The sequence below is a fragment of the Sciurus vulgaris genome (genome assembly GCF_902686455.1).
Source record: "Sciurus vulgaris genome assembly, chromosome: 5".
NCBI classification, from domain to species: Eukaryota; Metazoa; Chordata; class Mammalia; order Rodentia; family Sciuridae; genus Sciurus; species Sciurus vulgaris.
In genome coordinates, this window is record NC_136465.1 from 14,529,630 (window position 1) to 14,554,396 (window position 24,767).

The following is a 24,767-nucleotide window of genomic DNA, read 5'->3' on the forward strand; positions in this document are numbered from 1 at the left end:
ATTCCCAGTGTGGCAGTTTTGAGGTGAGGCCCTCAGGAGGTGATTAGGGCATGAAGCATCTCTCTCATGAATGAATGCATGTCTTTCTCATGAGACTGGGTTAGTAATCAACAGAATGGATTAGTTTTTGCAAGAGCAGGCTATTATAAAGCAAGTCCAGAACTGCCCCTTGATATTTCTCTCACACATGCTCCTCTTCCACATGTACTGGCTTTCACTTTCTGTCAGGAGTCCCTCATTAGAAGTTGAACAAATGCTCATGCCATGCTCTTGGATATCCAGAACTGTGAGCCAAAATAAACCTCTTTTCTTTATGAATTATCCAATCTCAGATATTTCATTATAGCAACAGAAAACAGACTAAGACACTTAGTAACATATATGGACCAGAAAAAGGAAATGGATGCTGTCTTAGTCTGTATCCTGTTGCTATAAAAGAATATCACAAAGAGCTGGGGCTGTAGCTCAGCAGTAGAGCACTTGCCTAGCATATGTGAGGCCCTGTGTTCAATTTCCAGTACTGAAAAAAAAAAAAAAAAGGTAAATAGATAAAGAGTTCCACAGGCTGGGTGGTTAATAAAGAAAATAAATTTCTCACAACTCTGGAGGCAAGAAGTCCAAGATTGAAGGGCTTCATCCGGTGAGGATTTTCTTTGTGTATAACATGGCAGAGGCCAACATGGCAAGAGAAAACAGGCTCCACCCTCATATCCTTACCACCTCAAGGTCTCACCTCCCAGTGCCATCAGAAAGGGAATTAAATTTCAGTGTGAGTTTTAGGAAGGACATTCATACTACAGCAGAGGGAGACTCAGAAGTTGTTTTGAGGAGGCCACTCCAGTGCTCAACAATATCACGTGTGGTGGGCAGTCTGGAAGGTCTGCCTTGAGTCCACTCAAGGTCCAGCCGGAGCATCCACTGTGATAAAAGATGCATCCTTTTATCAAAGTTGAAAACATGACAAAGATTATTTTCAAGGGTCCCGATGGGGTGGCCAGAGCCAACTAACTGGGACAGCAACACTGAAACCTGAGTGTCAGCACTGGTAAGCCTGTAGCCCTAAGAGGCAGTCAGGTTGGGTGGACTCAATTTCCTTACCCTGTGCATTGTGGCCTCCCTCACCAAGAGACAAAGGGTCCAACTTTTATCGGGAGTCACAAGCCTGGTATGCAGTGGTGGCTTGTGCATCCAGAATGCAGAGTCCTTTACTTGGTGCCCAAGGGTGTGCGGAGGAAGCAATCTGGGAGTTGCAGACACAGCCTACACCTCAATTCCAGTTCATATCATCAGAGAACGGGCACCTACACGAGTGACCCACATGTTCTATCAGCAGTATGATTTGTTTACATGGTTCATGGCCCTAATGAGAGAAATCTTTAATCTGCCAGTGTGTAGTCTTCCAGGTGGCAGACCAAACAGTAGGTCACTGTCAACAGCCTGAGTCGGTGAAAACAGAACTGGGTTCGTCAAGGAGTATTGGCCGGAGCTAGAGAACAGCTGAGTGCAGCGACCATACCCATCCTCCATTTCACACAGCTGGAGCTGGCACGGAACAGCCACAGCAGCCTGGGGATGCTGCTGGTATCAGTTTAGCCAAACATCAGCGAATCAAGGCCTGGCATTTAGGGGAACCTCTGCAAACTGGAAGCCTCATTGAGCTGGTGGTTTTGCTTTAGGTTGTAGAGCAGAGAATAAACTGCCCCCAGAGGAAAAGGTGCCTTTTTTTTTTTCACATCCATCTGAAATGCCAATGGGGCCAGGCCAGAATACTGGAATTTTCCATTCTTGACAGGAGAGGCTGGTTGGGGTCTTACCACATTGCTAGTTGTTAAATCTTAGTCCACCCCAAAATGGGAGGCCAGTCACAGGCTTCAGTGGGTACATACTGTAACACATTTCCTCAGGTGTTCAGTTTTTTAATTTGTTCTAATTAGTTATACATGATAGAATGTATAACATGATAGAATGTATTTTGATGTATTATATATATGTGGAGTATAACTTCTCATTCTTCTGGTTGTATGTGATGTTGAATCACACCAGTTGTGTAATGGTATGTACATAGGGTAATAATGTTCTATTCATTCTACTATCCTTCCTACCCCTAAGCCCCTCCCCTCCCTTAATTCTGCCTAATGCAAAGTACCTCTATTTTTCCCAACACCACCCTTATTGTGAATTAGCATCCACATATCAGAGAAAACATTTGGCCTTTGGTTTTTTGGGGGATTGGCTTATTTCACTTAACATGATTCTCCAGTTGCATCCATGTACCTGCAAATGCCATAATTTCATTCTTCTTTAAAGCTGAGTAATATTCCATTGTGTATGTGTATCACATTTTCTTTATCCATTCATCTGTTGAAGGACATCTAGTTTGGTTCCATAGTTTGGCTATTGTGAGGTGTTCAATTTTGATGAAAACCCAGTAGCAAGCTAAGAGCTGCTTTTCAAAAGGACCATACTTACTTCTTAGCCACATCAGGGAAGTAACAAATTCAAAACCCCTACAGTGGTGCTTCCAGGTGGACATTGCCTCTCTTGGACACATGCTCCAATCAGCAAAATGAACAACTCAGAGTCATTAGGGTTGTAGGGTCCTGAAGATATGAGCACATGTCTTTATATTGCAATTCCTGATTGGTATAAGTCCTTTTGGTGTTTATGAGTGCACACAGATATTTGTGTAAACACCAGTGCCAGTTGTACACTCACCAGGGGAAGCCATGAAGATAGTTCATTGAACTGGCTCAAAGTTTTACCCACAAGGTCAGCCTGATCCTTTCTTTTCTCTAGAGAGTAATGGACAGTCTTTCCCTAGGAGGAATCTAAGGAGACTGTCCAGTCATATCAACTTTCTCACTTGTATATTTGCGCAGAAATATAGAAATTCTTGAACACACATAACTTTCACATGTAATAGTCAAGCCTGTGTTCTTTTACCCAACATTTATTTGGTGCCTGTTATGTGTGAGAAATTATTTTAAGTCCTGGGGGAAAAGTCATGCACAAAACCATCTCTACACTATAGCTTGTGTTCTAGATGGAGTATCAGATTAAAAAAAGGAAAGAATAAGTCAAATGATGACAAATGCTATTGAGAAAAATAAAGCAAGAGAAGGGGCATAAGGAGCATCAGGGTTGGGAGTTTGCTGGATTATGGAAGGTGGCCAGGGAGTCTGAGAGAACTGAAGGGCTCCAAGAAACCAGACACCTGGGGAAAGTGAGTTCTAGGTAGTTGGGGAAAGAACGCAAAAGTCCCAAAACCGAAGCCTGCTTGCCATGTGACACAAACAGCACAGGTTTGAGTGGCTGGAGTGGGATGACCCAGGAGGAGACTGAGACCTGAGGTCACAGAGGTCATAGGAGGGTCCCATGCCATTTTCTAAATTGAACGGACTTTGATTTAATTAAAGAAACATCCAGGCTGGGGTTGTAGCTCAGTGCTAGAGCGCTAGCCTAGCATGTGTGAGGCACTGGGTTTGATCTTCAGCACTGCATATAAATAAATAAAGGTATTGTGTCCTCTACAACTATTTAAAAAAATTTTTTTAAAAAGAGAAACATAGCCATCTTAAATACTTTACCCTAACACACATAAAAAGGACATCCAATGGTGTAGGGACAAGTCTTTTTCTCTGAGAAAGGGCCTACTGGTTGGCATTCCATGGAATCTACAATGCACTGCTAAGAACACCAATTTTGGTTTCTCTAAAAATGCATCGAGAAGTCAAAGCATTAGAGATCTTGTGAAGCAATCAGAGAACAAAATGACCCTGGATGTTCATGATGTCCCTTCTATATTTATATTCATATTGCCTAAACTGAATGCAACAATATTTTCAGTGACTCACATTTGTTGAGTCTTTCGAAAGCATTTACCTTAGTTTCCATAGAACTAAGAACTCTTTCTTTTAGCACTCATATTTCATCAGTTTAAATAACTACTTAAAATTAAGTACTTACCATATTTCTGACAGAAATGACCTTATTTTAGCCCTCAGCTTTAATCAGTTTATGCAATTGCTTAGTTAAATTATGTAATTACAAGAGTAAATACAACTACCCAAAACAAGTTTGGGAAAAAACACAACTGACTTGGAAATTCTAACTCACCATGGGTAGCTGGATGTCCTTAGCACACCAGTTCTGCTGATGAAGGAAGGGACCAACCAGAGGTTAGGTAACCACCCAGAGTCCTGTAAGCACATGGCAGGTCTCCAAATGAGCAGGTTTTTTTTTTTTTTTTTTTTTTTTTTTTTTTTAAATGCTCATATAGTTTAAAAATTGAACCTCAGTCACACATTTAAGTTTACAAAGGAGCATGTAAATAGGTGCAAACACTCTGGAGGGCAAGATCTATCAAAAGTCTTAAAAATGTCACAGAACGAGTTGGAATGTAGCTCAGCTGCAAGGCGTTTGCCTCACATTCACAAAGCCCTGGCTTCGAACCCCAGTTCAAAAAAAGAGTCACAGAATTTGACTTAACAAAGATGTTTTGTTTTGTTTTGAGACAGGGTCTTGCTGTGTTCTTCAGCAGGCTGGTCTAGAACTTTTTGGCTCAAGTGATCCTCCTGCCTCCATCTCCCGAGTACCTGAGACTACAGGTGCACACCACCGCTCCCAGTTAGTAAAGCTGTTTTTAAGAAAGAACCTTAGGAAAATAGTTGACAATGCTGGCAACAATTTAACGAGGTTATTTACCACGTCATTTTTTTAAACGGTGAAAAACTGGAAAAACCTAAATATCCAGATACAGAGGCATGATTGCTTGGGTAAAATTTTGTAGCCCAAAGATAAGATTCTAATTTAGCCACTAAGGTTGTACAACATAAGACATTTCCAGAATTCTTGTGAAAAATATCGTGGAAAGGTTTTCACGTCACCCAGAGTGCAGTGGGTCTAGCTAAAGGGGCTGCTTCCTTCTGGAACACAGCACCACAGGGCCACATTCCAACTTTGGACGAGTGCCACAACTGCAGAGGATATAGTAGGTGGCACTTGTCATCCTGCAGGCTCCTCCTTTGTAAAGCGTCAAGCTGGACCGTAGGGGCTAGAAAGCAAAATACTAACATTTCCCCATTCTCTTGCAGTAGAGTTCTGGATGTGAATCAGTTCCTACTAATTGAGATTGGAAGATGGAAGGAAGTCAAGTCAAGGCCATTTTCCCACAGCTTTTGGCTGTTTTCTACTGTCAAAGCTTCGGAGTGAACTTGACTCTTTTCTCACACCCACAACTAATCTATCAGCAGATCAAGCTGGCTAAACCTTCAAAATAAGTATCTAGAGCTGGGCCCTGTGGTTCACACCTGTAATTCCAGGGGTTTGCGAGGCTGAGTTAGGAGATTGTAAGTTGGGGGTCAGCCTGGACAATTTAATGAGACCCTGTCTCAAAAAAAAAAATTTTTTTTTTAAGTGCTGGGAATATAGCTCAGTGGTAGAGTGCTTGCCTGGTATGTGTGAGGCAATCCTCAGTATTGAAAAATTTTTAAAAGTGTCTATAATCCAATCACTTCCTACACATCCACCATTGCGCTCTACCACCATCCACTGCCCTTATCCAAGCACACCTGTCTGCTGTGTGGCTGGCTACACCGGCCTGGGATCTGCAGCCGTGCTCTACCCGTGTTTCATCACAGTGGCCAGTCAAGTTTCCTGTCTGGAACTTAAGCAAGGAAGCTTGCCATGACTCCCCATTTAAAAATAAGACAAAGTCCTTACAGTGGAATAAAGGCACCCCTCTCCTGCTGCTCCTCTTACTCCTTCAGCTCCAAACCAGTCTCCAAGCTTTCCCTCTGCCCAGAATACTCCCTGCCTCTCCTGATCCTACTGCTTCCTCTCCTCAGATCAGACCTTCTCAGTGAGGCCTGCCCTACTTACTGTCATAAACCTGCTACTCCCCTGCCCACTCCCTCCACACACACACACACACACACACACACAGTTTTTTTCAGAGACAAGGATCTTGCTATGTTGCCCAGGCTAGCACTAAACCTTTGTGTACCATAACTAAGAAGTAAATCTTTTTACCTTTAAGAGCCTAGGGTTGAGGGCTCAATTCAGCTGGAACATGTGGTGGGTCTGATTTAAAGATGCTATCTTTAATGCTTCCAGCTAACTCACAAATTATCTGAAATATGACACTCAGTGACATGGAAGAACTGCATATTGAGTTGGAGCACCCAGTAAAACAGCATACAATTTATATTGTATATAATACACAAAATTTGGATGAATATGAACTAAAAAGTTAAAACTAGTTTATTTAGAATAAAAAGTGATTAAACAAAAATTCTACAGACATATCTTATGATTTTACTACAATATTTTTTGTTTAATTATTTATTTTTATTATTTGTGGTACTGGGAATGGTAAAGTCCAGGGTGCCCAGGTGTGCTTTACCACTAAGTTCCATCCCTAGCCCTTTTCATTTTGAAACAAGGTCTAAGATGCTGAGGCTAACCTTGAACTTGAGATCCTCCTGCCTCAGCCTCCTGAGTAGCTGGAGTTACAAGTGTGTGACACAATGCTGTACTGTGCTACAAATTTCTTTTTCTTTTCTTTTTGAAATTGGGTTTTGCTAAGTTGCTGAGGCTGGAATTTGTGATCCTCTTGGCTCAGCCTCCCAAGACAACTACAATATTTTAATATTTTTTTATAGCTCTATTTTATTTACTTTTATGTGGTGCTGAGGATCAAACCCACAGCCTCACATGTGCTAGGCAAGCGCTCTACTACTGAGCCACAACCCCAGCCCCAGCTACAATATTTTTAAAAACATGGTGGTAGCTGGGTGTGGTGGCACATGCCTGTAATCCCAGCAGCTTGGGAGGCTGAGGCAGGAGGATCACAAGTTCAAAGCCAGTCTCAGCAGAAGCAAGGTGCTAAGCAACTCAGTGAGACCCTGTCTCTAAATGAAATACAAAAAACAGGGCTGGGGATATCGCTCAAAACAAAAAAAATGGCGGCAACTATCAGAGATTATCTACCTAACTGCCACTCTTGTTTTTTCCTTCTAACAAAATCCTATCTCACAGGCCACAGTATACCCAGGTATAAACTGGTGTACCTTTTTTTCTTTGCCAGTAGTGCCTGGTCCCAGGGCAGATATATGGCTCAGCCCTATAAAGACTTGGGCAAATCCATGAGGCTTCTAAAACTACTCTCTAAGAGCAGAGCGAGGACAAAGATCCTCGACTGCTGCCCATTGCTTACTGTTTGGTTTCTGCTATGGTTTGGATGTGGTTTCCTCTGAGTTCAAGTGGTAGAGGCGCGGTCCCCAGTGTCAGCAACAAAAAAAATGGACTAATAGTTTTAAACACTGTCATTTTAAGAAATAATGCTGAGAAGTGAAGTAGCCATTCTGCAGCACTGAGGATGGCAGAGTAAATGGATCCAGGAAAATCGTGATGACACTTTGGCTGCCACTGAATTCTGGAACCACCTATCTCCAGAACTTGTGTGCTACATGATGAACATCCTTGCTGCTGAAGTCTCTGTCAATCTAGTTTCCTGTTCCTTGTGCTGGTCACACACTTGTCTGTCTGGTACCCAATATACTTCATCTTTAACATAAAAGCAACATTATAAAAAAGCCATTATCTCATTCTTTTGGAAAATTAAAAACAAAAACAACTGGGCTTAGGGAAAAATAAGTGACTTTTTTTCTCCCAGGGTTACTGATAGAGATGGATCCAAATCCAAGTATAACTCTAAAGCCCACACTGTCACTTACTCATGTAAAGAAATGAACAAATCTATGATTCCCCTTCTGTTTCTAACAAAATGTGGTACACAGATGCAGGTAGTAATAAATTTGCATCCATTTGCACCCAATATGAATCTGACTTTGGGTTTTTCTCCTGTTATTTGCACATATTTGTTGGTAGAAAGCAGACTTGCCTTCCTTTTTCTCCACATTTTTCTTTTTCTCCCCCCAGTACTAGGGATTGAACCCAGGGGTGCTCTGCTACTGAGCCCTTTATTTTTTAGATAGGGAGTATCAAGTTGCCCAGGCTGGCTTTGAACTTGTGATCCTTCTGTCTCAGCCTCCAGATTTCTGGGATCATAGTCTGCACCACCACTCCTGGCTTCTCCACACTTTTATTGAGATCTAATGTGTGCATCAGGGATCACAAGCTGTAAGGACTTGTGAGAGTCCTAAGCTTCACTAAGATACCTGAGATAAAATGAACAGAGGTGAGGTGGCATGTGCTCTTCCTCAAGCTTTCTTGGAAGAACCAAAGAACTAAAGACTGTAAAATACCAGGACCGTTGGATTAGCCCCCAACCCTGCCATATAAGTAGAGGGTATTTTTGAACCAAAGAAGTAAGAGAAAGGGGATTACAACAGAGACCCAAAGGCAGTGCCTCAGCTATTGAAAAGAACACAAAGCTGCAGCCCAGAGCTAATCAAAGCTCAGCATAGAATGGAGCAGGATTTCCATGGCACATACTTCCAAGGATCTCTTTCTACTCCAGTCCTCTATAATGAGAAAGGAGCAGAACACTACTGAACACAACTAACACAAGCTTTCAACTTCAGAAAGGGCAATGTGGTCACTAAATATTCAATCCCCCTCACGGCTGTTGGCCAGGCAGCTTGAGAGGCTTTATAGGGAAAGCCCCAGCGATGCTGGATAAATAACAGCAGAACAGAAAGAAGGAAAGTGAGATGAAAGGAAGACGCATCCAAAAGCTAGGGGGCAAGCCGGCAGTGCAGAGGTACTTCTCACCAGGTCTGAGGTTCATTCGTCTTGCAGAGGCAACACACTGAGATGAGCAGGCTCTCGTCAGCCTGCAGCCACCTGACACTGCTGTGCCACTTTGTTCTACCCAGGGTGGAAGGAGAAGCTACTGCTTCAGGGACTACACAGAACAGAAATGATGTGAAGAAGGGACCAAGATCACAGACCTCTGAGCTCAACGAGAGCATGGCAGCTGGGACTGGGATCCATGTCCAACAGAGGATCTGGTGATGGCACAGGAGGCAGAGGGGGACTCAAAAGAGATTTTGAAGTGGGACGTCACCTGTTAAGCATCAGCTCTAACCTTTGTCTTACCAAGGGTTTTTTAGCACTATTTGACTTGTAGTGATGATTCTCTGAGTGGCCATTGTTTTGGGTTTTTTTGGTACTGGAGAACTTTCCGCTGAACTACAGCTCTAGTTCTTTTAACTTTTGAGACAGGGTCTTGCTAAGTTGCACAGGCTGGCCTCAAACTTGTGACCCTTCTGCCTCGGCCTTTCGAGTAGCTGACATTACAGGCATGCGCCAGCACACCTGGCTCCCAGGTTTCTTTTGAGAAATGTTTTAATGAAAGTTGAAAGAGTACTGGCTACTTATTGTAAGGGTGAAGAGAATGAGTTTGGGCCAAAAGCCTTTGCAGAGTGCCAAAAGGAGTCCCTGATTTCTTTTAACAAAGTTTACAACTAACAAAGTAACTCACACAGCAGCTAAGAGTAACTACGAGATGAGATACAGAAGAACAGACTTGAACATTTAGAGCATCAGAACCAGGGTGGGGTGGGATGAAATGCAGAGGAAGCATCAAGGAGGGCTGGGTACATGGCTCAGAGACAGAATGCTTGTCTAGCATGCACAAGGCCCTGGGGTTTGTCCCCAGTGCCACAAAAATGAATGAATGAAAGGAAGAAAGGAAGGATGGACAGACAAAAGTGGAGGCATTAACAGCTAACTTCTTCTGATTCATGGAATGTACATTTTGTTTGAAAATACTCAGGCAAAGGAAAGGGAAACTAAGGTTTATTGAGTGCCTACAAGTATACATGTCTGGCCTTGTGCAAGGAGTTTTCATCCACGATATTCCATTTGATCCTCACACCAACCCTGTGAGGTAGGTATTATCCCCATTTTTGTCAGATGAGGAATATGAGGCTCAGAAAGGTTAAGTAGTTTGTCCAAGGACACAGAACTTGGAACAAGCTAGGACTGAGCATGTAAGTCTCAGATTCCATTCCTACTCTCTCTCCTACCGGCCTCCTGGGAGGAAAGAGGGAGCAGAAGCCAAATCTGCAGCAGCCCCTCCACTTCCCAGCCCTGCAGCCCCACAGGCCCCCAAAAGGAGCCTCCATTTTCCCAGAGACCACTCCACCTTGGGAGGATGCAGTCAGTTGAGTAGATCAAGACATAAATATAAAAATAAATAGCAGGGACCAGTCTCTAGCAGCAAGATGTGCCCTTCATATCCGTGTTGTGGCATGGTCACTATGCCATTCACAAGTGCTGGGGAGGGAGCTGTGTGGGCTCTGGTGGGGAAAAAACTAGAAGGCTCGCTGCCAAAGGCTGGAGTGGGTGGGCTACACAGGCCCCTTCTGGGTCGTAGGGATTTGAGAACAAAACGTCTGGAGCAGGCAGCAGCCGTGGGCATAGTCACTATCCTCCTCCATCTGCTCATTTTACCGGTGTTTATGATCCAAGAGGGATTCAAAGTCGGGGGAACATACAAGTTTGTGCTTCACATGTCCCAGGACTGTCATGTCTCCTGTCCTACTGTCTCCGAGGCCAACAGACACCAGCTCCTGCAACCACAGGGACAGTGATGAGAACCATGCCCTGCCCTCTGTGACTCTCACATGATATGCTAAGAAACTCCCTCCCTCCTGGGCACTGCCCAGCCCATCCAGAGCCTCTCCATGGCCCTATGGGGCTCGCACCTGCAGGAAGGAGCAGGTGGTTCCCATCGTCACATCTAGAGTCACCTTGCCCAGGAGGAGCTGCACCCTCCCTGACTTGCGGATGAGTAGCTTGCCAACCTGGCCCTCCGTCAGATCAGCCAAGGTGCAAGTGTTCTCTGCCAGCCTGGCTTCCTGTGGAGAGATGCAAGGGATGGAAACTAGGCAAGGAGTTCGCTACTTTAACTTTTGTGAATGAACCCCACTCCATCCTCCAAAGAGGCGTGGGCAGCAGAGGCCAGAACAAGCTTCCCTAAGAGGAACTTTCTTCTGGGGCTTTCTGATCCTGGTTATAAGGCAAAACCTGCCACAAACAAAAGGACGAAATACTGATAACTGCTAAGCTGAACAATGGTACACAGGAACTCATGTTCCCTCATTTGTCTGTTTTAAAATTATTCATTACAAAAAGTAAGCACACACAGGTAGTGAGGTTGAAAACATAGGCCCTGAAGCCCTTGCAGATGAGGACAAATGCATATCATTCTCACTTCATCTTGGGTAGCACACCTGCCCTTCCCCTACAGGTCAGCTCTCTTGCCCGGTACGCCTACCCTGCAATTTCCCCCAGAATTCACTCCTGAGCATACCCGGTCTTTTTCCTGTTTTATGACCACCATCTGTCCATCCTCGCCTTGCACCTCTGTCTTAACAGGCTTGATGTCCTGGGTGGGCGGCTGGCCAGGGAGGGTATCTGGCAGCTGGAGAAACAGCAGCTCCTCATCCTTGGTAAGGCTCAGCTCCCTGAGCAGCTCTGCCACGGATACGTCCTTTGAGAGGCCTGGAGTCTTCCTGGCTGCCCTGAGAGGAGCCTTCATCTTAGTCTCCTCCTCCTCATCTTGTGGCTCCTCTTTTACTGCCCAGGATAAGACAAAGGAAGGGACATCAAGTTGTTTCCCTCTGTATCATCTCACTGTCCCCAGTCCTTCACCCCATCTGTTCCACTCTCACTCAGTCACGAAGCTGGAGGGAGACACTGGTTACGGAGAGAGAAAGAAACAGCACATTCAAGAGGTGTGTGACTTTTTTAAAAAGTTATATCTGAGGCTCCCATCCACTGATCCTTGTCAACACATACACCCTCAGAGAGGGACAAATTGTGTCTTTGTTCAGCTCCTGTATTTTGGAACTGGAATGGGAAAGGAATGGCCCATGAGCGGAAGTCTTGGAGGCTCATGTGAGGAACTCTGGGGACTGCCAGGGAAGAGGGAAGTTAACTGACACCAGATACCTTTCACGGCAGGCACATCCACCTCCATAGCCTCTTCCTTGGGACCAGTCAGCCAAGGTTTAACATCTGGCTCTTCATTCTCTTCCTTGAAAAGCCACCCAGAGTGAGCCAGGGGCAGCTGCACAGGCATGTTTCGTATGTCGTTTTTCAGCCCAGGGTCATCAATAAACTACCAAAGAAGAGTTGGGTCACACAGCTTGACAGCACTTGTACCTGGATCACAGTTCATTTTAGTCCTTTTCTAACCAAAGGTTCCTGCCACTCACCAGGGTCCCAGGACATAAGTGAGCTCTTCTTCCCTAGGAGTCCCCTCGCCCCCTCTCCTAGTACCTACATCATCCTTCTCCAGCATGCGCAGGATCTGTTTGGTTTCTTCATCCGTCTCCCTTTTCTCTTTTTTGATGTTGATGATATGAGAGGGTCCCATGTCAGACACATCCACTGTCTTATCCCAGTTCCCTATGGGAAATCATCCTGTTCAGTAGGGATAAGGGAACTCTGTCCCTCTTGCCCTTCCCTCAGGCAGTCTGAACTGAAATCCATGACTTATCTCTTTGTACCTTTTTTCTTCATCATTTCTGCAGGGCCCTGCTCAAAGATAGAGTGGGACTGGATGACTTCTGGGCGGCCCCGGCCCCGACCATGCCCCTCACGTTGACGATCCCTATCCCGTTCACGCTTCTCCTTCTTCACAGCTACTTCTTCCTTAGGCCTGGAAAAAAGAAGATGAAGGGAAACCACTTACTCTCTCCACTTCAGCAAACTGGTCCTATTCCCCAAATGCACTTCATCCAACCGAGCAGAAAGCTGATGAGCCAGTAAGTACGCCATGAACAGTAGAACCCAGTCCTAGGTCTGGCACTTTCCCCACTTCCTTGATAAGGCAGGGGCCTTGCAGTTTGCTCCACTTTACCTTCTTGTCCAAAAACATGGATTTTCCCCCTACTGACTGAAAGCAAGAGGCTACATTTTTGTTTATTTACTTATTATTTTTTGGTGGTACCAGGGGTACTCTACCACTGAGCTGTATCCCCAGCCCTTTCTATTTTTTAAATTTTAAGACATGGTCTTATGAAGTTGCCCAGGCTGTCCTTGAATTTGTGGTCATCTCATCTTAGCCTCTCAAGTTGTTGGAATTACAGGCATGTTTGGATCTTAAATGTCCTCCAAGGCCTGGGTGCTCAAGGATTGCTTCCTATTTGGCACTTTTGAGAGGTGGTAGAAGCGATAAGGTATGGCCTAGTAGCAGGTCTTCAGGTCACTGGGGGTATGCTCTTGAAGAGGATAGTGGAACCTGGATCCTTTCCTCATCCTCTCTCTTTTCTTTTTGCATCCAGGCCATGAGGTAAGTAGTTTTGTTCTGCCACACCCTGCCATCATATGCTGCTTTGCCCAAAAGCAGTGGGGCCAATAGATCGTGGCTGTAAGAACTAAGAGCCAAAATTAATCTTTTCTAAGTTTATTTACCTACCTCAGGTATTTCTCATAAACTGACTAACACATAGTATCTCAGGCATCGGTGATTTCTGTTTCTTTTTTATTTCCTCATTTTTTATTGGTACATTATAGTTGTACATTCGATGGGATTTGTCGTTACATATTTGTTCAAGTACACAATATAATAATTTGGCCAATATCACCCCCCGGCATTTCCCCTCTCTCTCCCTATCCTCCATCAGTAGGTCCCTTTACTTTGCTGATCTCCCTTTGTTGGGGAGACCCACCCCACCTCTGTTTTCTTTTCCTCTCCAGTTTCTAAATATGAGAGAAAACATACAACCCTTAACTTTCTGAGTTTGACTTATTTTGTTTAACATGATGGTCTTTAGTTCCACCCATTTTCACATCAGTGTTTTTTAAAAGCTTGCACTTAAAAATCACCTAGAAGCCAGGGTCAAAAACCATTACTAAAAAGAACCAAAGACAAAAATTCACACACCTAGTCACTTCCCCAAAGCCCTCAATTCAGAGCAAGTATATAAGGGGCAAGTATTCAGCAGACCTAGCTACTTACTCTTCCTTGATCTTCCGACTGATGATATTTGGGGTGAAGGTTTTCTGAAAGTAAAATACAGGAGTCACTGATTTGGTAAGTTCTGACCTCAAAGTACAGAGGAAAACAAAAATTCCCAATGGGCATCTTCTATAGGCCAAGATCAGCATGGCTCTCTTCTGCACATTCCACACTATTAAGAGTTTTCAGAGACAGGCATGTGCTTGAAAAGGAAGACCATCGTGTTGTGAAGGGAGTGGAGTTATAGAGAAGAGAGGAGTGTCCAAAATGCCAAAATCTCAGCTTCTCCCCTATAAAAGGAGAGACTCCAAAATTTCCAAAAACAAAGGAACTGATGTAACCTCACCTGTCTCCTAACCGCTACAGACCAGTCACTACAGCAGGGAAATAATTCCTACAGCAAGGCTTCAGTAGCAAAGACAGAAGACCTGCCAGCACTCACAACAGGTTGACACAGGCAGACTCATCACCAGAATTTTCCAAGGAAATGTTAAATCTTTAAGAAATTGTACTTTATGCTTCTGTCACCCTGTCCTTCCCTTTCAGGGCTACTTTTTACATCCACAGTCATATACATAATGTTTTTCATGGGATTTTTAAAGATGTCCAAAACACACTAAAAACAAATTAGCGCTGCTCAAATTGCTTTTGAACATCTTGAGCTAATTAGGATCTCTGCTCTTCAATTACATCTCAACATCTTGAACCCAGTACCTAGACTTGGAATAGGTTCCCTAGCATTTGTAGAGGAGTATGCAGAAGTCTGGGGACAAGATTCAAGAGGCCCAACATCACTGTTGGGGACAGACTAGGTCCTATAGGACATGAGTTGAATCCCAGAGGCCTGGAATTCAAGGTAGTTGGATTTCTTTACAAACGAGCCTTCAGGTACCTTCTTGACTCCACCGAGGGTGAGGTCCCTGGAGCGGATGGAGGGAAGGCGGCCCGGCGTGAGCGGGGGCGCAGGCCGCCGCCCGACAAGCCCCCGGGCCCCAGAGAGGAGCGGTCGCGGGGCTCCCGGAGCGCTGGACTCGCCCGCAGCGTTTCCTTCCGACATGTTGCCTGGGAGAGAATGGGCAACGAAGTCACCTGAAGGGCCAGACACGCGGACCCTGGGCGGAACCCCACCCACGTGGCCTCCCGCCCCTTCACCGTCAGGACGTCGCAGCTGCGGCATCTCAGCTCCTCCCCCTCCCACGTGGCGAGGCTCCCCCGACCACCCCGGCTAGAGCCTTTAGCTCGCCCCCGCCCTCTCCCCAGACCCCGAGCGGGGACGCACCGGGACTGCTGCCGCACACCACGACTTCACCTCCGACGAGACCCGCCGCCAGATTGCGATCTCCGTACAGGGCGGAAGTCTGCGTGGCAGAGCTCGGGCGCCGCCATCTTGGCGCGAGGCGGAAGTGACGTTGAGGGGCGGGGCCAGGCCATAGTATTTATTAGGCGGCGCCTCGCTGCCCCTCCGCCTTCTCTTCCCGGTTCTTCCCGGAGTCGGGAAAAGCTGGGTTGAGAGGGCGAAAAAGGATGAGGGGGCAGGTCTGGGCTACGCTACGGTGCGGCGCTCTGGGGTCTTGACCCGGGGTGGTGGTAGAGTGGCTGACCTCAGGGTTGGGGACCTTGGTGGTCGTCATACTGCAATGTGGGGAGTCGCCTGGCGGAGCCTCTGGGAGCTGTGGATTGCGGCTTGGGTTGGGGCGAGGGGCGCGGGGCAGAGAGCGAGACCCAGAGTCAGAATCGGGGAGCCCAGGGCCAGGCCGAGCCCCGGCAGTGGGCTTTCCTTGGTGACCTTGGAGTGGTCACTGTACCTGTGGACAGCGGCCTCGCCCTGGCGGGGGGGAGGACATCCCCAGACTCCTATGGGGTCCTACGGGGTGGGACCGTAGGGCAGCCCTGGAGCTGCTATAGCAGACCCGGGTGCCTAATCGCACCTGCCCTGGGCTCGCGTCTGTGCGGGCTCTTGGGCTCACTTAACTCAATACCTGGAAGGAATCTGAAAATGAAGTTTGCTCTACTGCTGGAAGGACGAATTCAAAGAACTTTTATTGTGATTCCATTACGTAGAGTTTGAAGGAAGGAAACCCTTTCTTCTAGAATTCCATGTAGGCTGCTGCTATTAAAATTTTTGTAACGTACCTACCCATCTCAACAAAACTCATATTGTACCACAATTTTATATCCTCCTTTTTCAGATACTATTTTGTTGCTGCTTCAAATGACAATTGAAATTCTCAGGTGGTCATATCATGACAACCTATTTCCCTGTTTGGACATTTAGGTCATTCCCCCGTTATAAATAAAGCTGTAGTGAACATCTGGTATATTCAAAATTTTTTTCCTACTTTTGAATTATATCCCTAGAACAGATTTCCATACCACAGATAAACTGCCCAAAAGAAGACGTACGTTTTTTAAAAAGTTGAGATAATTGTAGACATACGTGCAGTAGTAATAAATAATGTAAAGAGGTCCCAAGTTCTGTTTACTTGGTTCCCCCAATAGTAATAGCTTGCAAAACTCTACTACAATATCACAACCAGAATATTGACATTTTTACAGTCAAGATACAAGACATTTTCATCACAAGGATCTCTAGTTGCCCTTTTAGATCCACACCTCCCTCAGCCCCGCTCCTCCTACCTCTAATCTGTTCATTTCTATAATTTTTGTTATTTCAAAAGTGTTCTAGAAATGGAATCATACACTATGTGACTTCTTGGGATTGCTTTTTAAATTCAGCATAATTGCGTGGATATCATCCAAATTGCTTCCTGTATCAATACTTCGTTCAATTTTATTGCTGAATATCCATGGTTTGTTTAACATTTCATCCTTTGAAGGACCTGAGTTATTTTCCAGTTTGGGGCTACTGTGAATAAAGTTACTGTGAAGAATGCAGTTTTTTGTAAACAGATGCTTTAATTTCTCTGGGATAATTGTTCATGGGTGTGATTGTGTTGTACGGTTGTTGGATGCTTAGTTTCAGAAGGAACTGACAAACTTTTCCACAGTGGCTATATCATTTTGAATATGTGCATTTTATGGCTCATCATCCATGTTGCTAAATTGCTTTCAAAAAGTGTTAAGCTTAAATAAAATGCAATCACTAGTAATATATAAGAATATAGATAGTACAAAAGAATATAAATATAGATACTGCCATATCCTTTCAAGTATTGGCTCTTAAATTTTAAAACTTTTTTTGCCAATTTAATAATACATTAATATTTTGTTGATTTCTAACCAGAGCTTTTTAAATTTCTTTTCTCCATATTCATTTTAACTTGTTTGGTTGGTTGGTTTTTGGTACCTGGGATTGAACCCAGGGGAACTTAATCACTGAGCCAAGTCCCCACCCCTTATTATTTTCTATTTTGAGACAGGGTCTCCTTAAGTTGCTGAGGCTGGCCTTCAATTTAGAATCTTCCTGCCTCAGTCTCAGAAGTCACTGGAATTTCAGGTGTACACCACTATACTCTGGTCTACGTTGGTGTTAGGATAATCAAACCAAAGCAAACCCAAACCCTCTTATCCCTTACAGAGCTACACCCAGCAGCCCTTAGCTTCTAATGGGAGAACTAAATGAAATTGCTTTGATTTCATTTTTTGAACTGTGAAGTATGCCAGCCTTCCAGCAGTTTCTAATTTTTTGTTTGGTGTTCTCACAAAAATTCACCATAGAAAATTGGTAAATTTTTAAAAAATGAAGAAAATTAAAATCATTATTCCATCAACTTATATATATTTGAAGGTGTTTTTCTTTTTTTAAAATATTTTTTGTCAATGAATCTTTTATTTAATTAATTTATTTATATGTTGTGCCAAGGATTGAACCCAGGGCCTCACAGGCAAGTGCTCTACCACTGAGCACAACTCTAGTCCTGAAGTTATTTTTCTTTGTGTTTAGATTTTTTTAAAATTAAGGTATTTTACATATAATGCTATAATCTGCATTTTGCTCTTTTATTTTAAACAGGGAAAAGGACACATAATTTATTTCATGCCTGAAGCATTGATGTATTAGACTCCAGCTGTTTACTCTTAACAAAATACTATGAATATTTTTCTGAATTATTAAATAGTCTTCTAAATTTTTACTTTAATGTCTAAATAGTACTCCACATTGTTGTCTTGCATTATAATTTTTTAAATCAATTTGATTCTTGCAATATTTGTGGACTTTCCAAAGCCGTTTTTTACCTCCAAAAGGGGCTTCAGTTTGGCCTTCTACTTTGTCATTTTAGAGGTTACTTCCTATCAATGATTATTATAATTTCCTTTCAGGAACTTTTTCTACCCTTCCCTCCAATTAAATTAATATGATTTCAACACCATTCTGCTTTCATTCTTTACTTTTTCGCACAGCTCTCTCTTTATTTTCTCCTGTGTTCATTTTTTTTTTCAGGCCTGAAAGGAAACCTGCAAACTATTATTAGCTGAACCCCATGTAGTGGATGTGATTCTGTCAAAACCCTGTTCCTGTGAATTCTCCATGGGCATTGGAAATGTGAATGAATAAAGAATTGTTTTGAATATGAATCAGTAAAATAAAAGGAATGTGTGGTATGAGAACACTACCCAAGTTCAAGCTATTACATGTCCCTATGTGCAATTTACCCTAATTTATTTGCTTCACTTTGCAGGCTATTCATTTGCTGGTTCCTCCTCATTGCCTAACCTCCAAACATTGGAGACCTTTTGGAGTCAGTCCTTGGAATTTTCCTATTTTTTCCCCCTATACTTACGCTATTGCCATGGTTTGGTTCCTCTGCTTTGAAGAGAATACTGGGTACTGATGACTCCTCAATGCTTGTCTCCAGCAGACCGTTCAGTCTCTGAACCCCAAATGTGTATCTCTGCCTGTCCCACACCACCACTTGGATATCTGCTAGGCATCTCAAACCTGGGTCTGCATCTAAACTTTTGATCTTTCTTTTCCTTCTACTCCTCCAAAAAGATCCCCATCTCAGTAAGTGGCAACTGCATTCTTTTAGTTGTTGAGGTCAAAAATCTTGTAATTCTTCTTTATTCCTTTCTTTCTCTCACACTCCACACTTAAGATGTGAGCTTTTCCAGATCTAGGCAGAATCTTACCACTTCTTACTGCATCCACGGATGTACCTTTCAGGTCCAGGCCCATCATCATTATTGGTTGCTGTAATTTTTATAAGAGCCTTTTGCTTGGCTTCCTTCCAGATGGGCCCCCATAGTCTAATCTTAAAAGAGTACACTTGACCCATTTCACATCAGGTCACACCTCTGCTTAAACTTTTTTTTTTTTTTTTTTTCCTTTCTCTTTTTTTGCAGTGCTGGGGATTGAACGTAGGGCCTTGTGCTTGTGAGACAAGCACTCTACCAGCTAAGTCATATCTCCAGTCCTCTGCTTAAACTCCTAACGGATGCCTATTTCAGAGTACAAACCAGAGGTTTAGCTGGGCACAGTGATGCATGCCTGTAATTCCAGCTTAGGAAGCTGAGGCAGGAGGATCGCAACTTCAAGAGCAATCTCAGCAATTTAGGAAGACCCTGTCTCAAAACAGAAAATAGAAAAGACTAGGGACGTAGCACAATGGTGAAACACCCCTGGGTTCAGTCCCTAGTAACAAACAAACACCACAGAGGCTTGCTGGGTGTGGTGGCACACGCCTATAATCCCAGCTACTCGGGGGATCTCAAGTTTGAGGCCAGTCTCAAGCAACATAGTGAGATCCTGTCTCGAAATAAGAATAAAAAGAACTGGGGTCATTCAGTGGTAGAGCGCTTGCCTAATATACATAAGACCTAGGGTATTCCCTAGTACTGCTAAATGAAAAAACAAAAACAAACAAACAAAAAAAACAACCACAAAGAAAACACAGAGGCTTTAGGTTGGCCTTTGAGGCTCTGCAGAACCTGACCGCCACCACCCTCTTTCTGGCATCCACAAGACCCTCTGCAAGACCCTCAGTCACTGTTCCAGCTGCACTGGGCCCCAGCTGCTGATGAAACACATCTGGCATGCTTCTGCTTCAGGGCCTCTGTATCTGCTGTCTGAAATGCTCTTCCCTGCAGAATTCTGCATGACTCCTCCCCTCCTTTCAGTCAGGGTTTTTGTCCCCATATTACCTTTACTGAGAGGCCTTCCGTGATGACCCTTTTTAAAATTGTAACTCTCTCCTTACTGACTTACTTTTCTCTAAAGCATTTATCACCACCCTAATTTATTAATAAACACCATAGTTTATTAATTTGTCTATTTTGCTCCTACCAGAAAGAATACCTTATAGGAGGAGGAATTTGGGGGTCTGGAGGTGTCCATCTCCTTCTTCCCTCTGCCTGAAACAGTCTAATACATAGAAAGCAATCAATTAAAAAAATTTTAATGGATGAATGAATTCCAGTTTTGGTAAGACCAAATGTCGAATCTGGATGTGGATTAGAAAAATAAGGGTGGATTGCTTCTAGAAACAATTTGGTACCATTAATATAGAAGCCATTTGGCCTGGGGCTCTAGCTTAGAGGTAAAGCACTTACCTGGCACGAGCAAGTCCTCAGGTTTGATCTCCAGCACCACACACAAAAAATAATAATAAGTAAAAGAAATAAAACCCATTTTGAGTTGTGTTTTCATATGTCTTCTCTATAGGTTCTGCTTCAGTGAGCTTTTGCACCACTGTGACCAAAAGACCTGACAAGAACCGTATAGAGGAGGAAACGTTTATTTGGTGCTCATGGTTTCAGAGGTCTCAGTCCATAAATGGTCGACATCATTGCTCTGGATCCAAGGTGAGGCCAAACATCATGGCAGAAGGGTGTGTCAGAGGAAAGCAGCTCAGGGCATGCCAACATAAAAGCAGAGGTTTGGCTCACCCGGGACAAAGTATAAGTCCCCAAACCATACCCCCTCCTCCACCTCACCCTGCCTGCCTCCAGTCACCACCCAGTGCTTAGAGCTGTGTCAGTTTTTAGAATCACTTTAGTGATTGCTAATCCACTGATGAAGTTACAACTGTCATTTCAGCTCTGAACGTTCTTGCATCGCTCACAAGAAGGCTTCTGGGGACTCCTCTTATCTAAACAAAACAGGCTCTTTTGTAAGCATCTGTCTTCAAAGAAGCGTGGCAAATGCATATTGAGTGAGTGGAAGGAAGACTTCACCTCTCAGCCATGGCTCATATTCAACCCTGGAACCCTGGTCCCAGCGCCTTGCCATGCAGTGCTGGGGTATGCCATTCTTCAGTGTCACTTGGTGACTGTTCCAACACCACGGTTCTATTTTAGTCCTCCCACTTCTCGTGTCATTTACGATTCTCTTTCACTCTTCTCCATCTTTTTCCCTTGAAGTTTCTTTTGCTCTTCCAATATTTCAATATTTCCTTAGTGTGTCTCCTCCTCCTCCTCTTTCTCCCTCTCCTTCCTTTTTTTTTTTTTTTTTTTGGTACTCGGATTGAAGCCAGGGTTGCTTTACCAAAGAGCTACATCCCCAGTCCTTTTTATTTTAAAAAATAGTTTTAGTTGTAGATGGACATAATAACTTTTAATTTGTTTATTTTTTTATGTCATGCTGAGGATGAACCCAGTGCCTCACACATGCTAGGCACTCACTCTACCACTGAGCCACAACCCCAGCCCCCTTTTTATTTTTTTTATCTTGAATGAGGCTTTTGCTAAGTTCTCATCAAGTTGCTGAGACTAACTGCAAACTTGAGACCCTCCTACCTCAGTACCTTCAGTTGCTGGGATTTCAGATATGTGCTACAGTGCCTGGCTTATCAACATTTTTTTTTTTTGTCTCCTTTACTTTTTCACAGCCCTTAAATATATAATTTAGCATTTTTTTTCATGCCTTAAGATAGCTAAATATTTAAATTTTAAAAAGTAAAAATTTCATTCTATTCATTAATAGAGTAAATCCTTAGTGTCAGTTTTAGAATCACTTTAGTGAATGTTCTTCATTAAGTTTGAAATAGATGACCATTGAGAATTGCAGGATGTCTAAATGCAGTCCAAAAGAGAAAGTAAATAAGCACTGGGAAATCCATATTGTACTTTTTTTAAACCCCCCTTGGTACTGGGGATTGAACCCAGGCTGCTTAACCACTGAGTCACATCTCCAAAACTTTTTAATATTTTTATTAGATACAGGGTCTTGCTGAATTGCTTAGGGCATAACTAAGTTGCTGAGGCTGGCTTTGAACTCGAGATCCTCCTGCTCCAGCCTCCTGAGTTGCTGGGAGTACAGGTGTGTGCCACCACACCCTGCTCATACTGTCCTTATAAACAGGCATTCATTCATTCCCCTCCTCTGTCTTCTGTCATAGATGAACAAGGGTTTTATGGCTGGATGGGTATGTTTCATTAGCTTTTGGGTCACCACACTTAGTTCAGCCGCAAAACATATGCTTGAGTTTGTAAAGTGCATAGCAGGTGCTGGGGATGTGGTGCTTGCCTAGCATGTGTAAGGCACTGGATTCCATCCTCAGCACCACATAAAAATAAATAAATAAAATAAAGATATTGTGTAAAAAAAGTGCATAAGCAGTATTAAGACTAAGATTTTTTTTCACTGACAGCCTCATTCTCTGTCACATCAGATGCTATATTTTCTATGCATCCTTCAAGAAAAATCTGGCCTTTGCACTCAGACAGATATGAAATTGAATACCAGTTTCACTACTTATGAACTGATTCTGCTTTCCCACCATTAACCTTTTAAAAATGGGGTTGATGAATCTACTCTCAAAACTGTTTTTTTTTTGGGGGGGGGGGTGCTGGGGATCGAACCCAGGGCCTTGTGCTTACAAGGCAAGCACTCTACCGACTGAGCTATCTCCCCAGCCCCCTCTCAAAACTGTTTGAAGAATTGCATGCCTGCCACTGTGTCTTGAGGCTTAATAATTTTTTTTGTTATTATTGTGGTCACAACTTAGATGTAAGGCTTAATATAGAAACTTCCAACTAGGCACAAAAGTGGAAAGTGGAAAGAATATCAAAGAACCCAGCTTTCATGACAATCATCCATTCTTGTCTTCTGCCACCCACTGCCATCCTCCCTGGATCATTTTGAAACAAATCACAGATATTATGCCATTCACCTATTAATATTACAATATGTACTTCTAAAGGATGAGGACTCTTAAGAAGTAACCATGATATCATTATCAACACTTACAATTCCTGAATATCAAATATCCAGTTAAGAATTTAAATTTATCTAGAATTAATAATTTAAATTAAGAATTTAAATTTATAGGATTAAAAAAAAACTTTTGCTAAATCAGAATTCAAATCAGGTCCATATCCTTTGATATTTTATTGAAAGAATAATTAAGGTGTGGGAAGAGATTTTTCCATAAGGATGTTCATTGCAGAATAGAGGAAAAGAAAAAGAATCACAAGGAGCGGGGAATGGGTTCCACAAAAGGATATATTCACCTAACAAAGGAACACGAGGCAGCAATTTTAAATGACCCCAGAAAAACCATGTGATGAACAGAGGAGGCAAATGCAAAAAGCAGGTTACACAACAATATTTTCATTCTTCCCTTCCATTTTTAATACACTCTACATTGTATCATATGCATATTTCCAAATGGTGAGAAAATGAGTGATTTTAATTTTCTCTTAACTTTTGCAATGAAAAGTTTCCCTCTTTCCACAATGATCCTGACCTGTGTAAGAAAAAGTTAGTGTTAAGCTGGGTGCAGCATGGTGACACACACCTGTAATCCCAGCAGCTCAGGAAACTGAGGCAGGAGGATCTCAAGTTCAAAGCCAGCCTCAGCAACTTAGTGAGGCCCTAAGCAACTCTGCAAGACCCTGTCTCTACATAAAAATATGTAAAAGAGCTGGAGATATGACTCACTGCTTAAGCACCCCTGGGTTCAATCCCTGATACAAAAAAAAAAGTTATTAAAAATGCAGCCAAAGTGTGTCTTTGCTTGGTTTCCTATGGAGCTAGTTATGCTTGGCACACTGAGCCCTGTTCTTAGCCCGTGTTTCCTCTCCTGATCTGTAGAGGAATTCTCTGAGGCAAGAAGAGGCACAGCCCCATCAGCTGCACCCTCACCTGACTTGCTTGTCCGTGCCAGCTCACAGCTTCACAAAGGGCATTCAGACGGCTATGGTTCTCCCCTGGGACACGTGATCTCATGCGGTCTCCCGGTGCCATCCCCCTGGGAACAGGGGAGGCCTTTCACAGAAGGAAAAACCAAGTCACAGAGAACCTGCCTTTTACTTTCTGTCCCACACGTTGGACCCAGGGACAGGGTTTCAGGCCAGATGGTTGGTGCTGTTCATAACCAGGAGGTGACGTCTGGCATCTCTTCTGAGTTTCGACATCAGCGTAGGTGTGTGAGGGGGCAGGACCCTGTCGTGTTTGGTCAAGGGAGTGCCAAACACTGCCTCAGTGCAACACACTGCACCGCATTCCATGCTCAGGATCTGACTGGACTCGCTCCGGTTCTCACACCCACTGAAAGCTGCGCTGGCTTCTGCTTGTCTCCCATTCTCGTGAACTCTTCACTCCCTATCACTGTCACCTGCTGTGACCATTACCACCAATGCCTGCAATCTCCAAGTCCGTCTCCATGAGTGTCCCTTGTGCTCAGTTCATGCCTTCTTTTCTCTGAGGCCTTCACCCCGAGCCCATGCGGCATCTTTGTTCACATGCCAGATTTCCCTCCACCCTCCTCCTCTTGCTCGTCTTCTCTAGGTTGTGCTCTGCCTATGCCCTGAAGCTGGCCAACCTTCTTGCTCTGAATCCTTATCTGTACCTGGAACACAGTCATCCCCCCGTCTCCTCAGGGAATTGGTTCTAGGACCTCCATGAACACCAAAATCCAACCACGAC

General features: G+C 43.7%; 2 protein-coding genes across 3 annotated transcripts in view; both read right to left on the reverse strand.

The window, feature by feature from the left end:
* Positions 1-5,571, reverse strand: part of PIWIL2 (piwi like RNA-mediated gene silencing 2) — a 63,804-nt gene extending 58,233 nt beyond the window's left edge. Inside the window, exon 1 of the mRNA XM_079142281.1 lies at positions 4,117-5,571. Within this exon, the coding sequence (XP_078998407.1) occupies positions 4,117-4,119 (3 nt within the window). The 5' untranslated portion in view covers positions 4,120-5,571. The remainder of the gene's footprint in view (positions 1-4,116) is intronic.
* Positions 5,572-9,748: 4,177 nt separating this feature from the next.
* POLR3D (RNA polymerase III subunit D) lies at positions 9,749-15,337 on the reverse strand. Of its 2 annotated transcripts, none has more exons than XM_079142319.1 (9): positions 15,219-15,337; positions 14,832-15,001; positions 13,940-13,983; positions 12,486-12,637; positions 12,260-12,384; positions 11,926-12,094; positions 11,285-11,550; positions 10,722-10,829; positions 9,749-10,541 (listed from the first exon to the last, which is right to left on the reverse strand). In XM_079142319.1, exons 2-9 carry the CDS (start codon positions 14,994-14,996, stop codon positions 10,419-10,421), a joined length of 1,152 nt encoding a protein of 383 aa, XP_078998445.1. In that variant the 5' UTR covers positions 14,997-15,001; positions 15,219-15,337; the 3' UTR covers positions 9,749-10,418. The 2 variants fall into 2 exon arrangements, with proteins under 2 accessions (XP_078998445.1, XP_078998444.1); XM_079142318.1 differs by having other exon boundaries at positions 10,677-10,829.
* Positions 15,338-24,767: the final 9,430 nt, after the last annotated feature.